Source organism: Ogataea angusta, assembly GCF_019207475.1.
Source record: "Ogataea angusta isolate 61-244 chromosome Unknown 61-244_NODE_11_length_350522_cov_89.849751, whole genome shotgun sequence".
NCBI classification, from domain to species: Eukaryota; Fungi; Ascomycota; class Pichiomycetes; order Pichiales; family Pichiaceae; genus Ogataea; species Ogataea angusta.
In genome coordinates, this window is record NW_025065225.1 from 117291 (window position 1) to 130401 (window position 13111).

General features: G+C 55.9%; 11 protein-coding genes across 11 annotated transcripts; 3 read left to right on the forward strand and 8 right to left on the reverse strand.

Annotated features, from left to right (window-relative positions):
* Nucleotides 1-12: 12 nt before the first annotated feature.
* On the reverse strand, nt 13-666 carry KL928_004806 (uncharacterized protein; the record flags this gene model as incomplete). The annotated part of the gene is made up of 1 exon (XM_043205545.1): nt 13-666. One exon carries the CDS (start codon nt 664-666, stop codon nt 13-15), a length of 654 nt encoding a protein of 217 aa, XP_043057801.1.
* Nucleotides 667-697: 31 nt separating this feature from the next.
* On the reverse strand, nt 698-2638 carry KL928_004807 (uncharacterized protein; the record flags this gene model as incomplete). Its single annotated transcript, XM_043205546.1, has 1 exon — nt 698-2638. One exon carries the CDS (start codon nt 2636-2638, stop codon nt 698-700), a length of 1941 nt encoding a protein of 646 aa, XP_043057802.1.
* A 79-nt stretch (nt 2639-2717) lies between these two features.
* KL928_004808 (uncharacterized protein) lies at nt 2718-3476 on the forward strand (the record flags this gene model as incomplete). The annotated part of the gene is made up of 1 exon (XM_043205547.1): nt 2718-3476. The coding sequence occupies one exon, from the start codon at nt 2718-2720 to the stop codon at nt 3474-3476; it is 759 nt and encodes a 252-aa protein (XP_043057803.1).
* Nucleotides 3477-3482: 6 nt separating this feature from the next.
* KL928_004809 (uncharacterized protein) lies at nt 3483-4552 on the reverse strand (the record flags this gene model as incomplete). Its single annotated transcript, XM_043205548.1, has 2 exons — nt 3483-3942; nt 4023-4552. The coding sequence occupies 2 exons, from the start codon at nt 4550-4552 to the stop codon at nt 3483-3485; spliced, it is 990 nt and encodes a 329-aa protein (XP_043057804.1).
* Nucleotides 4553-4601: 49 nt separating this feature from the next.
* KL928_004810 (uncharacterized protein) lies at nt 4602-5103 on the forward strand (the record flags this gene model as incomplete). The annotated part of the gene is made up of 2 exons (XM_043205550.1): nt 4602-4684; nt 4746-5103. 2 exons carry the CDS (start codon nt 4602-4604, stop codon nt 5101-5103), a joined length of 441 nt encoding a protein of 146 aa, XP_043057805.1.
* An 11-nt stretch (nt 5104-5114) lies between these two features.
* On the reverse strand, nt 5115-5974 carry KL928_004811 (uncharacterized protein; the record flags this gene model as incomplete). The annotated part of the gene is made up of 2 exons (XM_043205551.1): nt 5115-5798; nt 5957-5974. 2 exons carry the CDS (start codon nt 5972-5974, stop codon nt 5115-5117), a joined length of 702 nt encoding a protein of 233 aa, XP_043057806.1.
* A 228-nt stretch (nt 5975-6202) lies between these two features.
* On the reverse strand, nt 6203-7285 carry KL928_004812 (actin; the record flags this gene model as incomplete). Its single annotated transcript, XM_043205552.1, has 1 exon — nt 6203-7285. One exon carries the CDS (start codon nt 7283-7285, stop codon nt 6203-6205), a length of 1083 nt encoding a protein of 360 aa, XP_043057807.1.
* A 139-nt stretch (nt 7286-7424) lies between these two features.
* Nucleotides 7425-8635, reverse strand: KL928_004813 (uncharacterized protein; the record flags this gene model as incomplete). The annotated part of the gene is made up of 2 exons (XM_043205553.1): nt 7425-7637; nt 8132-8635. 2 exons carry the CDS (start codon nt 8633-8635, stop codon nt 7425-7427), a joined length of 717 nt encoding a protein of 238 aa, XP_043057808.1.
* Nucleotides 8636-8773: 138 nt separating this feature from the next.
* KL928_004814 (uncharacterized protein) lies at nt 8774-9385 on the reverse strand (the record flags this gene model as incomplete). Its single annotated transcript, XM_043205554.1, has 1 exon — nt 8774-9385. One exon carries the CDS (start codon nt 9383-9385, stop codon nt 8774-8776), a length of 612 nt encoding a protein of 203 aa, XP_043057809.1.
* Nucleotides 9386-9825: 440 nt separating this feature from the next.
* Nucleotides 9826-11361, forward strand: KL928_004815 (uncharacterized protein; the record flags this gene model as incomplete). The annotated part of the gene is made up of 1 exon (XM_043205555.1): nt 9826-11361. One exon carries the CDS (start codon nt 9826-9828, stop codon nt 11359-11361), a length of 1536 nt encoding a protein of 511 aa, XP_043057810.1.
* A 40-nt stretch (nt 11362-11401) lies between these two features.
* Nucleotides 11402-12682, reverse strand: KL928_004816 (uncharacterized protein; the record flags this gene model as incomplete). The annotated part of the gene is made up of 1 exon (XM_043205556.1): nt 11402-12682. The coding sequence occupies one exon, from the start codon at nt 12680-12682 to the stop codon at nt 11402-11404; it is 1281 nt and encodes a 426-aa protein (XP_043057811.1).
* Nucleotides 12683-13111: the final 429 nt, after the last annotated feature.

Genomic DNA, 13111 nt, shown 5'->3' on the forward strand with positions numbered 1-13111 from the left:
TTTATCGCACGTCTATATGATCAATTTTTTCTCGTAGCGACGCAGACCTTTGGTTTCACAGTCCATCTCCGCGTCGTCGCCGGCGTCGCCCTGCTGCAGCTCCATGAGACGCCAGAAATGCTTTTCGCTCACTGGAGTCACGCTCAGACGGCCCCGTTTCAGCAGATACATGTCCTCGAGACCCTTGGCCGTGCGCAGCTCCGGAAGACTCAGCTTTCTGTTGAGCAGGCACACAAAGGCCACGGCGGGACACCACCACCGGGGCTGGTCCCTTGTCGCCTTGGCGTCGTAGTAGGGCGATTTCGGGTCGAACTGCGACTCGTCCGGCTTGGCCGTCTCGGCCACCCTGCACAGTCCGACAATCCCCGGGTTCTTGCAATTGGAGTGGTAGAATAGACAGATATCGTCCTTGGCCATCTGGATGAGATAGTTGCGCGCCTCCCAGTTGCGCACGCCGTCCCACGGCTCGCGCTCGACGTCCGCCAGGTCGGCGATCGAGAACTTGACCGTCTTGCCCGTCTTGGCGTCCACGCGGGGCATTGGCTCGCTCTTGACCAGCCAGTACCGCCGGCCGTGCGTGTCGGGCGCGAAAACAGGCGGTTTGCCCGGGACTGGCGGCCCGTGGCCGGCCTCTTTCTTGGGCTGCCGTTTCGAGTCGCGTTTCATGAAAATTTATTATTTCTTCCAGGCTGTGCACTCACAAATATATCTCGTCCTCGTCGCTCACATACGTCTTGAAGTGGTTGGACGAGCGCACGTTCTCGTACCCCTCGTTTAGGTCCTCAAAGTCCTCGAACTCCTCGTACTCGTCGGCTTCCTGGGACGGCTTCGGCACGTCTTTGGTCGACTCCGGAGCAGACGTTGGCGCAGGCGAGCTGCCCGGTTTGAGCAGGCTCAGCAGCTCGTGCGAGCCTGAAGAGCCGGACTGTGCGGGAGTCTCCTGTGCTGGCGGGACTATCGCGTCCAAAAGTCCCTTGCTAGGGTCGCGCGGTTCTTCTTTTCTGTTCAGTATTCCCAGCAGAACCGACGCAGAGGGGGCAGTAGAAGTCTGCGCTGGCGGAGCTGGCTGTTCAGGCTTTTTGAGCATGTCCAGCAGCTCTGCCGAGCCGCTGGAGCCGTTCTGGTTCGCCGGCTTTGGTTTCAACAAGTCCAGCAGCTGTTTCGAGTCGTCCCTTGGCTGCGTTTCCTCTTTAGTCAACAGGCCTAGCAGCTCCTTCGACCCTTCCGAGTCCGTCTTCGTCTTGGGCTCCGGCTTCTTCAGGATGTTCAGCAGTTCCGAGCTGCCGTTCGTCGCAGGACTTGGTTTCCGCTGCAACAGGCCCAGCAAACTGGCACCGGGCTTCTCCGAGCTCTCCTGCTCCGGCTCCCGCTCCTCCTTTGGCCGCTTCAGAATCGTCACCTTCCGCGGGAACTGCGCAGGCTCTTCGCCCTTGTACCTATCGAACAAGTTCTGCAAAAAGCCCCCGCGCGGCTTCGGGGCGTCCTCTGTCTCTTCCTTTCTCTCGGGACGTTTCAGAATGCTCAGCAGCTCCTTGCTATTACTCTCTCCAGAACGCCTGTTTGCCAGCACCATCTGCGGCTTGTCGAGCGACGAAGGTGGCGGAGCAAACAGCTCGTTTTTCTGGTCGCTACGCGGCACAGACATGGCAGGCGGCGGTGGAAAGGGAAACCGCGGAAGCATGTGCGGAGCCATCATGAACGGCATCGGGAACGGCATAGGGAACGGAGCAACAGGCATAGGCAGCGGCACAGGGTGGCCCGGCAGCGGCATGGAAGGCGGCTGCACGTTTGGAGGCTGTTTTCCAGCAGAAACCTGCTGCAACATGTTGAGCAGGTCTCTTCCGGGGTCGGACTTTTCCTGGGGCTGGCCAACACCCAAAATCTTCTTGAGCTGGATGGTGGCCTGTTTTTTGAGCTCCTCCTCTGTCTGCTGGTTTTTCCTCTTGTTGATGAAATTCTGCAGCTGTTTCATCATCGAGCTCACCAGAAATAGATTATTCTTGCCCTGTTTCGACAACGACTTGATTTCCTTCCACGCGATCGCGCTGATTTCGTTGCGAACACGCGGCTCGAACTCGGTATTTTCCGGCACGCCAGCCAGAATGTATATCTTGTAGTTTTTGCCCTGAATGGTGCGCTCGATGTATTCGTCCTCGTCAATGTACTCTCTGCCGTCGAACCCAGTTTCCTCCTCCAGCTCGCGCAATGCACAGTCCAAGTCGGTCTCGTCCTTGGAGATCTTGCCCCTGGGGAACCCCCACGACGACGACTCGACCCCTTTCACCAGCAACACCTTGTCCAGCTTCTGGTTGAGCACAGCACACCCGCGAACGGGAATCGACGACTTGTACTTGCCGAACTGCGCCAGGGCGTCCTGCGAGTCGCCCCAGCGCCACACAACAGGACACTGCGCTATTATCTTGGCCGTGAACTGTTTCATCTTCATCGGCGGCAGCAATTCGTTGATGACTCGCGCAAAGTCCTGGTAGAACCAGTGCGCCTCCTCTATTTGGAAGAAGACCCTCTCAATTGACGACAAGTCTTCCGGCGGACAGTTGATCACAAACCGCACCAGCAGGTCCTCCAGGACGCGCTCCAGCGACTCGTCCGCAAATCCTTTTCGCAGCAAAATCGACATAACACTATGAACTTAAATTTTCTTTTACTACTTATTTTTTTTTTCAATTTGCCAATTTTCCTGGCGGTGGACACAGACGATGAACAGGCCAGTGGACCCGAAAATCCAAATGCAGGTGGATCCCAACGAGGATACCGAGTGGAATGACATTCTGCGCGCCCACGGCATCATCCCGGAGAAAGAGAAGGACCCCACGGAACAGCTCGAGGAGGCCCTGGCAGAGGCCGTGCAGAAACAGCACGAGAACAGGCTCGAGAACAAGACTCTCGACGAGCTCGACGAGCTCGAGGACGACGAGGACGAGGAGTTCCTCCAGCAGTACAAACAGAAACGCATCGCCGAGATGAACAGGCTCGCGGCCCGTGCCAAGTACGGCTCGGTGTACCCGATCACAAAGCCAGAGTACAAGCAGCAGGTGACCGACGCGTCGCAGGACTGCTTTGTCGTGGTCCACATGTCGCTCCAGAGCGCGCTGCAGTCCCGGCTGCTGGCCAGCTTGCTCGCCCAGCTCGCGCCCCGGCTGCCGGACGTGAAGTTTGTCGACATTCCTGCCGACCGCGCGGTCGAAAACTACCCCGAGGCCAACTGCCCGACGCTGCTCGTCTACCACAAGGGCGACGTCGTCAAACAGGCCGTCACGCTCGCCCCGCTCGGCGGCAACCAGACCAGACTTGCCGACCTGGAATCGTGGCTGTGCAGCGCCGGCGCCGTGGCTGAGGCAGACTCGCGGCTCTCGATCAACACACTGGACGAGGACCTGGAAGAGACGCGCCAGACGCGGTTTGTCAAGAAGTCGCTGCGAGCCTCCAAACCGTCGGACGACGACTTCTTCGACTAGGCCATTTCATGGATTATGTAGTAGAGCAGATACGCACGCGAGTTGAGAACGTCCTGCTGAGACACCTTGGTCACCGTAGCGTCGTTGAACATGAACCACGCCCCCGTGCGCGCCTTCACCATGCAGATGTAGTGGCCCGTGCTGGCGGACCCGATGTGGCACACCACGGCAAACAGCTCGTACAGGTTCTGGCCGTAGTGCGGCCTGTTGCCGCCCAGCACGTAGTCGGACATGTTGAGGAAGAGCGGGATCTGCACGTGTGTGTCTATCTTGGTGGACGTTGCGAGATGCTCGAACCGTTTGAGCTGGATGCCGAGAGTCCGAGGCAGTTTCTTGATTTTGAGCTGTTTGGTGACCTTGGTCTGTTTCTGGCACGCGGAGCAGCTGTAGGTGGCGTCGAGCTGCTCTGGTTTCGTGAACATGTCCAGACAGGCCTCCAGACTCGGGATGGCGGTCTTGGAGCCGTCTGCGTGTTTTTCCTGGATCTCCAGCGACAGATCGAGCATCGGGTCGACGGTGAGGGTTGTGTTCCGGCAGTCCTTGCACCTGATGGAGGACTGCAGCTCGCCGGCAAAGGTGCGGTGGATAATGCAGTTGCACGAGCCGTGCGCCGGCGACTGGTGGTCGCCCGGGACCGGCGTGTGCTCTTTATACGATGAGGATTTCTTGGTGTCGTTCTTATGCAGCTGGTGGAGCAGAAACTGCCAGAACTCGTGCGCGTCCTGCTCGGAGTACCCGGCCAGCGACCGTTTCACCTTCCAGGCAGCCGTCAGCAGCGAGACGGGGCCGTAGCCGGCCGCGCTGGGCGACGAGTAGAAGTCCTGGAAGATGTCGGCCACAGAGCACGAGAGACACTCGGCGCCCATCTTGCCGCAGTCGCTGTGGCTGCCGGCCAGAAAGTAGTCCCTGATGAACGGGTTGTGGATCAGCGTTTGTAGAACAGAGCTCATGAAACAGGTGGAGCCCATGTTGACAAAGCCCTTGAGCCCCGTGGAGGCCCGGAAACACGGCGCCCGCGACCCGGCCACGATCTGCCGCTGTTTCTCCGCGTCGTGCTCGTGCTGGAAGATGGGCATCCCGGGGAAGTTTGCAACCTTTTTCGAGAGGACGATCTGATTGATTCTGATGCGTTCGAGCGACGGGTCGCTCACAAAGCTCTGGCACGACCAGCAAATGAGGTCGCCAGACTGCGGACTGATGCCAAATGCGTGGTTGTGGGCGCTCGCGTGCTCGCTCGCATGGCGGTGTCTATAGCACCCGACAAACGAGCAGTGCAGACACAGGAACACGTTGGACGCGGCGTGGCAGCTCGCACACCGCACGATCCGCGAGCGCAGCCGGACCAGCTGCCCGTGCTGGACCTTGGTGCCGTCCTGCGCAAGGTACGATCTGTCCTCGTGCACAGGCATTGCTAAAAGACAGATTTTCATGGCGGTGTTGTATGTTCTCAGCACGGCCTCGCCGTCGGCCGACGCCAGCACCTGCGACAGATGCGTGCACGGCGGGAACGACACGTACGTGCTCGGGTCCTCGTTCGAGGGGATGTCGAGATACGATACCATGGAGACAAGAGAATTTAATCTGCTCGACTTTACGGCCCCAGGGTGCTGGTGCGAGGTGTGGTTAGTGTACACAGGACTACGTGCTGCCGCGTCTCACTTTCTCGGCAGCTGGATCTGCGACAGGTGGTGGACGAGCGTCTGGCGCAGGGCGAACGCGGTGTTTCTCACCGCAGGCGGCACCACCGGCAACGAGAGCGTCTGGACGATGCGCGCGTCGTACTGCGTCACCAGCGCGCGGGTGTACTTGGACTGGTCGAATCTGAGCTTGTTGAACACCACCACGACGGCCAGCAGCGCCAGCGTCTGCAGGTTTCGCACAAAGTACGCTGGACGCAGCAGTTGCAAGAAAATCACCATTTTCAGCAGCGGGAGCACGTACGCCGTGACGAGCAGCACCTCCATGTGTGCCGCGACGAGAAGCGACTGCTCGTTGTACGTTTTCAGAAAGTGGCCGATGGCGGCCTTGTAGCGGGTTTTTTGGTCTTTGGTGAAGAACGGCACAAAGCCGATCACGTTGGTGTTGAAGTAGCCCAGACAGTGGAAGAACGCAAACACGGCGAACGGATACAGCGTGGAGGAGTTTCCGCTGCGCGCGGAAAACACCCGGAACACGAGCGCCAGCAGCAGGTACTGGACGTTGTCGTCTCTGAGCAGGGTCAATGGCTGCGAGAAGATCAGCGAGACCGGCTTTGCGCGGTACGTTTGCCGCACCACGATCAGGTATGTGACGATGGTGGAGGAGATGGAGTAATTGTAGTACCTGAGAGCAGCTGGCGAGTGCGGGCCCCGAAAAGTGGCCGCCACAGTGTGCAGGATGAGACACGTGAGAGAGGCGAGATGGGACAGAAACCAGTAGAACTGAGGCGTCCTGGCCAGCTGGAACGTCTGTCGGTAGGCGATCTGCCAAGGAGAAGCGACGGCAACCTTGTCTGACATGGGGAATTAGTGGAAACCGTGAAAAAAGCTGTGGTAAGGCTGGCTGGAAAAAAAACAATGAGAGCACCAGATAAGCGAGTCGCACAAAAAGTTTTTTTCTGGAGAAACGAGGGACGATCGACGCAGAACGGTGTAAGAGAAGACAGATCAAATCTTTTTTGATTCTATACTAAGTGGAGAAGCAGCACTCCTTATACAAAAACAGGCGCAAGAATAGACCCGACAAAATCAGAAACACTTGTGGTGGACAATGGATGGTCCGGACTCGTCGTATTCTTGCTTGGAAATCCACATCTGTTGGAAAGTGGACAAGGAGGCCAAGATGGAACCACCGATCCAGACAGAGTACTTTCTCTCTGGTGGAGCGATGATCTTGACCTTCATCGAAGATGGTGCCAAAGCAGTAATCTCCTTTTGCATTCTCTCAGCAATACCTGGGAACATGGTAGTACCACCAGACATGACAATGTTACCGTACAGCTCCTTTCTAACGTCGACATCACACTTGATGATGGAGTTGTAGGTGGTTTGGTCAATACCAGCGGCCTCCAGTCCAAGTGGGCCTGGGTGGAACAGAACTTCTGGGGCTCTGAATCTCTCGTTACCGATGGTGATCACCTGTCCATCAGGCAACTCGTAGGATTTCTCGATGGCAGAAGACTGGGAAGAGGTCTGCAGCTCTTGGTCGAAGTCAAGAGCAACGTAACAGAGCTTCTCCTTGATGTCTCTGACGATTTCTCTCTCGGCAGTGGTGGAGAACGTGTAACCTCTCTCAGAAAGAATCTTCATCAAGTAGTCAGTCAGGTCTCTACCAGCCAAGTCGATTCTCAAAATGGCGTGTGGGAGAGAGAAACCAGCATAGATCGGAACAACGTGGGTAACACCGTCACCAGAGTCCAAGACAATACCGGTCGTTCTACCGGAAGAGTACAACGACAGCACAGCCTGGATCGAAACGTAGAAGGCTGGCACGTTGAAGGTCTCGAACAAAATCTGGGTCATCTTTTCTCTGTTGGACTTAGGGTTCATTGGAGCCTCAGTCAGCAAGACTGGGTGCTCTTCTGGAGCAACTCTCAACTCGTTGTAGAAAGTGTGGTGCCAGATCTTCTCCATGTCGTCCCAGTTGGTGACGATACCGTGCTCGATTGGGTATCTCAGAGTCAAGATACCTCTTTTGGATTGGGCCTCGTCTCCAACATAGGAGTCCTTTTGACCCATACCGACCATGATACCCTGGTGTCTAGGTCTTCCGACAATCGAAGGAAACACGGCTCTTGGAGCGTCGTCACCGGCAAAGCCGGCCTTACACATTCCGGATCCGTTATCAATGACCAACTAAATTGTTAGTAACTTTGGATTTGCATATACGGTGCCCAATTCGGACTGAAATTTTCAGCCCTCATTTTTGGACCGCGTGGTACTTACAGCAGCAACGTCTTCTATAAGGGTGTTAGAAACATGTAAACGGTCGGTTTTTGGGTCCCATTCTCCACTCTGCGGCTGGATCGGTCGAGCAAGGGCAATCAAACACGTCTTTGGTAGTTTGTTTCAGCCTGAGGCGAATTGTGACGCATTGACAAAAACACTCACTGCCACCAAAACTGCCTGAGCGTGCCACTGCCGGCCGCTTGCCGCCGCGCAAGCTACCAGAATGCCAGACCGACTATCTGGGCTGCAGGGGTCCGCGCTTCGGCATTTGACCTCCAAACAATTTTGAAAATTGCCCGCTCCTTTGCCACTGGTTTCAATCGGGCCCAAAACCGAATTTCCTCAGTACTTACCTCCGTCCATTTTGCTATAACTCAATTAAGATGATTCCAACCAATTGAAAGATCTAATTTACAAAACAAGGTAAAATAAAAACTTTTATAAAAACTGAGAGGACAACTCAACAAGATGGAGGCGATCTGCTGGAGCCTGCTGATTGGAATATTCGCGACCACCGGAAGGGGCTTTGCGGGCTCGTAACGTGACGTCTGGAAAAATAACACACAACATCTGTACACCGCGACCAGATCTCGTCTGCACGCGCGCATTGTCTACAGTAGTTGCAGTGATACCTGGCTTTTCAAATAGCGTATGTACTGTAGGTGGCTCTACTGCTGGGCTGATCTGGCACCCAGCCTTGAACTCCTTCCGTTCTCACCTATATCTGACCTTAGTCTTTCTGTTCTCCAGCTTCTGCTGCCGTTTGCTTTTCACCGGCTCCGTCTCTATCTGCTCCTCTTTCTGTTTGCGAGCAAAGAACGGCGCAATGAAACCCTTCAGTTTGTATCCAGCGTAGGCAGGCACAGCCAGAAGAAGCAGCCAGACTTTGTTGGAGCCGAAGAGTATCATCAAAACGTCAATTATCAGTGTCAAATAGACAATGTCGATCATGTACTCTGTGAGACCCTGTTGTTGTAGATCCTGCCCGGCAGAAGACAGAACGCTGTAGCCCTGGGGATTGGTGTGGTATTTGGGCCTGCCCACCTTCTCGAGCACATACTGACAGCCCAAGCCTGGGAGACTAAAGATAAAGTAGTACTTTCTGGCGGCGGGCCTGTGCAAAAGAAAAAGCGCCAGTAAAGCGAGCACATTCACCACGACAGAGGCCAGATGCAGCTGCCGCAGAATAGACGAGTTGGCCGCGGCCTGCTTTTTGTCTGAAGCACCAGCCATCAGAGGTAAATAAATTTAATGAATTTATTTATCACTACATATTACCCGACTTTGGCCAGCCGCTCCAGCATGTGTAGGCTCTCCTTCGTGCTGGCACCTGTATTATGAATCGTAGCTACATCTTGGAAACGAACCGCGCTAACAACATCCGCCCTGCTGGTTGATCACAGAGGTGCCGCTGAGGTTGACACTGGGCTTGCCTGCGGTGTTGGAGGCCGGTTGCGAGTTGGCCATCTGCGACTTGATCTGCTTGGACATGACAATGAACGCCTGCTCGACATTGGTGCTCTGCGATGCGGAAGTCTCCAAAAACTTGATTCCCCTGCTGTCGGCAAACTCTTTGGCGACGGCGTAGTCAACCACCTTCTTGTCGGTCAGATCGCACTTGTTGCCGACCAGCAGCTTCATGACGCCGCTGGTGGCGTATCGGTCGATCTCCTGCAGCCACTGGTTCACGTTGTTGAACGACTCCTGGTCCGTCACGTCGTACACAATGATAATCCCGTGCGCTCCTCTGTAGTACGATGAGGTGATGGTTCTGAATCTCTCTTGGCCCGCGGTGTCCCAGATTTGCAACTTGATCGTCTTGCCGTCTAGCTCGATCGTCCGGATCTTGAAATCCACTCCGATGGTCGATATGTAGTCCTGGGTGTACGTATCTTCTGCAAACCGCAGCAGAAGACAGGACTTGCCCACGCCGGAGTCGCCGATAAGCAGCAGCTTGAAAAGGTAGTCGTATTCGTTGTTCATCGGTATGTTCGGACGCTTTTAAACCCTTCAACAACAAAAATGTTTGTATATCTTTTGTTGCTTGTTGGCATTTATTTGCCTCTTGCTTAGCTCAGCGGGAAGAACACCGCCCCAGACTTACCCGGCGCGACGGTTTTTCGGTTCTGGCCTGTGCTCAACGCATCCGTCTGCCAGCCAACCCAGAGAGATAGACAGATGGCTGTGAGCGCTCGACACGTCGCGTCCAGGGCCTGGGCCAGCCAGTTTCTGTGCCCGCGACATTGTTCCAGCTCATTGTCCCGCCAGGAGGTGTCTTTTGCCCAAGTGGCTGGTCTGCGGCTGTGCGGCTCATTTCTTCTCCTTAGTAGCCGTCCGTTTTTGGTCCCTTCTCTCCTCCCAGCCATTTGACCCATGTCATATATAGCCTGTGTTTTTGCTTAGTCCAGTGCGTGTAAATCCTCATGTGGGATCTGGCCCAGCAATACCCAGACTCGACCCCAGGGCCTTCGCCTGTGCATGAGACCAGGGCCAGAGAAAGACGCTCGTCCCTGGTCGACCATCGGCCTCTGAAAAGAGCCAGCAGCATCTCGTTCCGCGTCCACACCCCGTCCGACTACTCCAGCGGCGCCAGCATGACTTCCTGCACCTCCACCACCTCTCTGAGTTCTCTGGGCTCGCTCTCTTCGTCGGCACGACAGCTGATCATGTCGCGCAAGACCAGCCCGCGACACCCCACCAGACTCAAGACCAGGTTCTTCTCTCCATTCCACAGCACTAATACCAGTCCAGTTTCGCCCCGGTTGCTGGAGACCGTGGAAAAACTCTCGATAGACAACGACGCGCATCCGATCTTCGAAATCCCGGAGATTGTCAGCCTAATTCTGCACTACGTTGGCCACGACGATAAGGAAAGAGTCCCGACCGAGCACGCCCCGGTCCGGAAACCGCCCATGTCGCTGAACCACGCCAGACTCATCCACGGCGACCACGGCGAGAAAGTCTGGCAACGAACCCTTTCCTCGTCCAGCACGGCCCCGCCAACGGGCAATCTGCACAACTGTCTGCTGGTCAACAAGCTCTGGCACTCGCTGACCCTCGAAGTCCTGCAGGAGAACCTGTATTTCGACGCGGACCACAAACTAATGAACTACTCTCCGCCGCGCACCGCCGCCCCCAAATCATTCGTTTTGCACAAACTCAAGTCCACACAGCAACACCATCTGGCCGGCCTGCACATCAACCCCGTCAACCTCGAGTGGCTCGAGTTCTACATCTGCCCCCGACTGCTTCCGTCGCTACACCTCTACACCGCGAAGCTGAAAAAGCTGGTGCTCCCGGGCTCCAAAGCAGTCGACGACGTTTATCTGCAACAGATCGCGCCGCTGATGCCGAACCTGGTCCATCTGGACCTGCGGGCGTGCGAGCACATCACGGACGCCGGGCTGTACGCAATTGGAACACACTGCCCGAACTTGGAGACGCTCAACTGCGGCCGGCACACCAAGGGCAGTCTCGTGACCGACGCGTCGATCTCGCACATTGTCGCCAACTGCAATCTGAAAACGCTCGGCGTGGCCGGCTGCGGCGTCTCGGACGCGGTCCTGTGGTCTCTGGCGTACCAGAAAGGCCACCAGCTCGAAAGACTCAGTCTGAACAGCTGCTGGCGACTCACCGACGCAGGCATATCTAGCGTTTTAATGATGGACCGATTTCCACGACTCGCAGTGCTGGAAATCCGTAGACTCACGGGACTGCAGCAGCTGCGGCCGATCGTCGAGTTCAAGAAGCGCCAGCTGCGGCGCAAGATCGCGGTTCTGGTGGAGGCGTGCGAGGACCTGGAAGCAAGACTGCGCGCCGAGGAGCGCAGCCTGGACCTGGAAATCAGCACGCGCATCTTTGAGGACATCAGCGAGTGGCTGAACGGCGACGATTTGCAGGATCAAATCGAAGAGCGCAACTTGCAACGGTTTGTGCAGCGCCGCAGCGTGCTGGTGTGAAATAATTCATCTATTAGTTATATAAATAATTGCATGTTAATTAGGCCTCGCAGAATGCACGGTACGAGGTGAAAGTGTCCTTGGACTCGGAAACAAGCTCGATGGCAGCCTTTGGAGCCACAAAAAAGATGTTTCCGGTCGACGCGTCCAGAGCCTCGCTGGAGCCTTGCAGCTTGACCTTTCCCTTGCCTTCGGTGACGATCAGCAGCGAAGGGCCGTCCAGACCGTCGAACGTCTCGGACCCGGCGCTCGTGAACGTGGTCTGCAAGACACTGAACTCGTCAATTGGCGGGTCGTACAGCTTCAGTTCCGCAACGCCGGCTCCTCTAGGGAACGGCGTAGGCTTCAGTTTCTGCTCTTCAACAGGATTGAACGAATAAGTTAGGCAGTCGACAAGAACTTCCACGTCCTTGAACTTTGGCGTGAACCCGGCACGGATCACGTTGTCGGAAGCAGCCATGCACTCCATGATATCGCCGGAAATGTAGGCGTGAGGGTCCTTGGCTTCCAGGAACATGGCCTCGCCCGACTTCAGAATGCAGTGGTTGAGCAGCAGACAGCCGCAGAACAGGCCGATGTCGTTAGGGAACTGCGCGTCCAGACGCTGTATGAGGTCGGCAAGGGTCTCGCCGAAGAGCTGTGGGTCCGACTTTGTTCTCTCCACAAGCCTGGCCGCCAGAGGCTCGAACTTGGACTCCGGGCTGTTCATGACGCGGCTGAACACTTTTTGGAGCAGCTTCTTTTTCCCAGCAGCGTCGGCAGAGCCGATTCCGGAGTGGAACTCGGCAACCACGTCGTCGCCAACGAGCTCTCTGAATTCTGGGGTTTTTTGCAGCAGTGCATCTATCTCTGCAAGCGGCTTGAATCCACAGAACGCCTCGAAATCCGTGATCGCAACGGCCATCTCCGGCTTGTGGTTGTCGTCTGGGTAGTGTCTCGGGTCGGACGCGTGCAGCTGTCTGGCCAGCGCCTTGTCTGGATGGGCCTGGATAGAGAGCACCTTGCGGATCGAAAGCACCTTAAACAGGAAGGGAATGCCCTCTCTGGAGCCGAATTTGTTGATAATGTCTTGGCCAAGCATCTCTTCTGGCGCAGCACGCACAAGGTCCCTCAGCGGAGTTCTGTCCTGAGCAGAAACGGTGGGAACAGAGGGGTGAGTGCCCATCCAGAGCTCGGCGTAGGGTTTTTCCTCGTCGATGGAGACGTTTTCCGGGTCGTTGAGCTTGGCGAACCGCGCGACCGCAGACGTGGAGCCGAGCTTGCCCCAGTCGTAGTTCTGGGCGCCTCCTATGACTCTGAACAGTTTTGGAGCAGAAGACATAATTACAGAAATTTGTGAATTAACAACACATCGACAAAATGTATTTATTTTTCACGTGGGGTCGATCGGCGCGTCGCGTCGCAGTTGTTGCTCCACACACATATTCTCAAGGCCCTGCAACCAGCAGGCGAAGCTGCACACAGATGTTTCTGGCTGCTCAAAGGGGTTCAACAGCATCCCCACTAGCCATCTTCAGTGCCACGAGGTTCCGCCTCGCGTTCCAGCGGCCATTTCAGACAGCCAAGACGTGCAGACCGACGCACACTCGCCTGAAACACCCAACTCGGACCCTGCACTTCTAGACATTACCGACGCGCACAATAAAAAAAACACATATACGGCATATTTATTCACCGCATACAATACTTGCTTGGATATACATGCTGCTGTTTCGTTTTTTTCCATAATAGTTTTTTCTCTCTTTTGTTT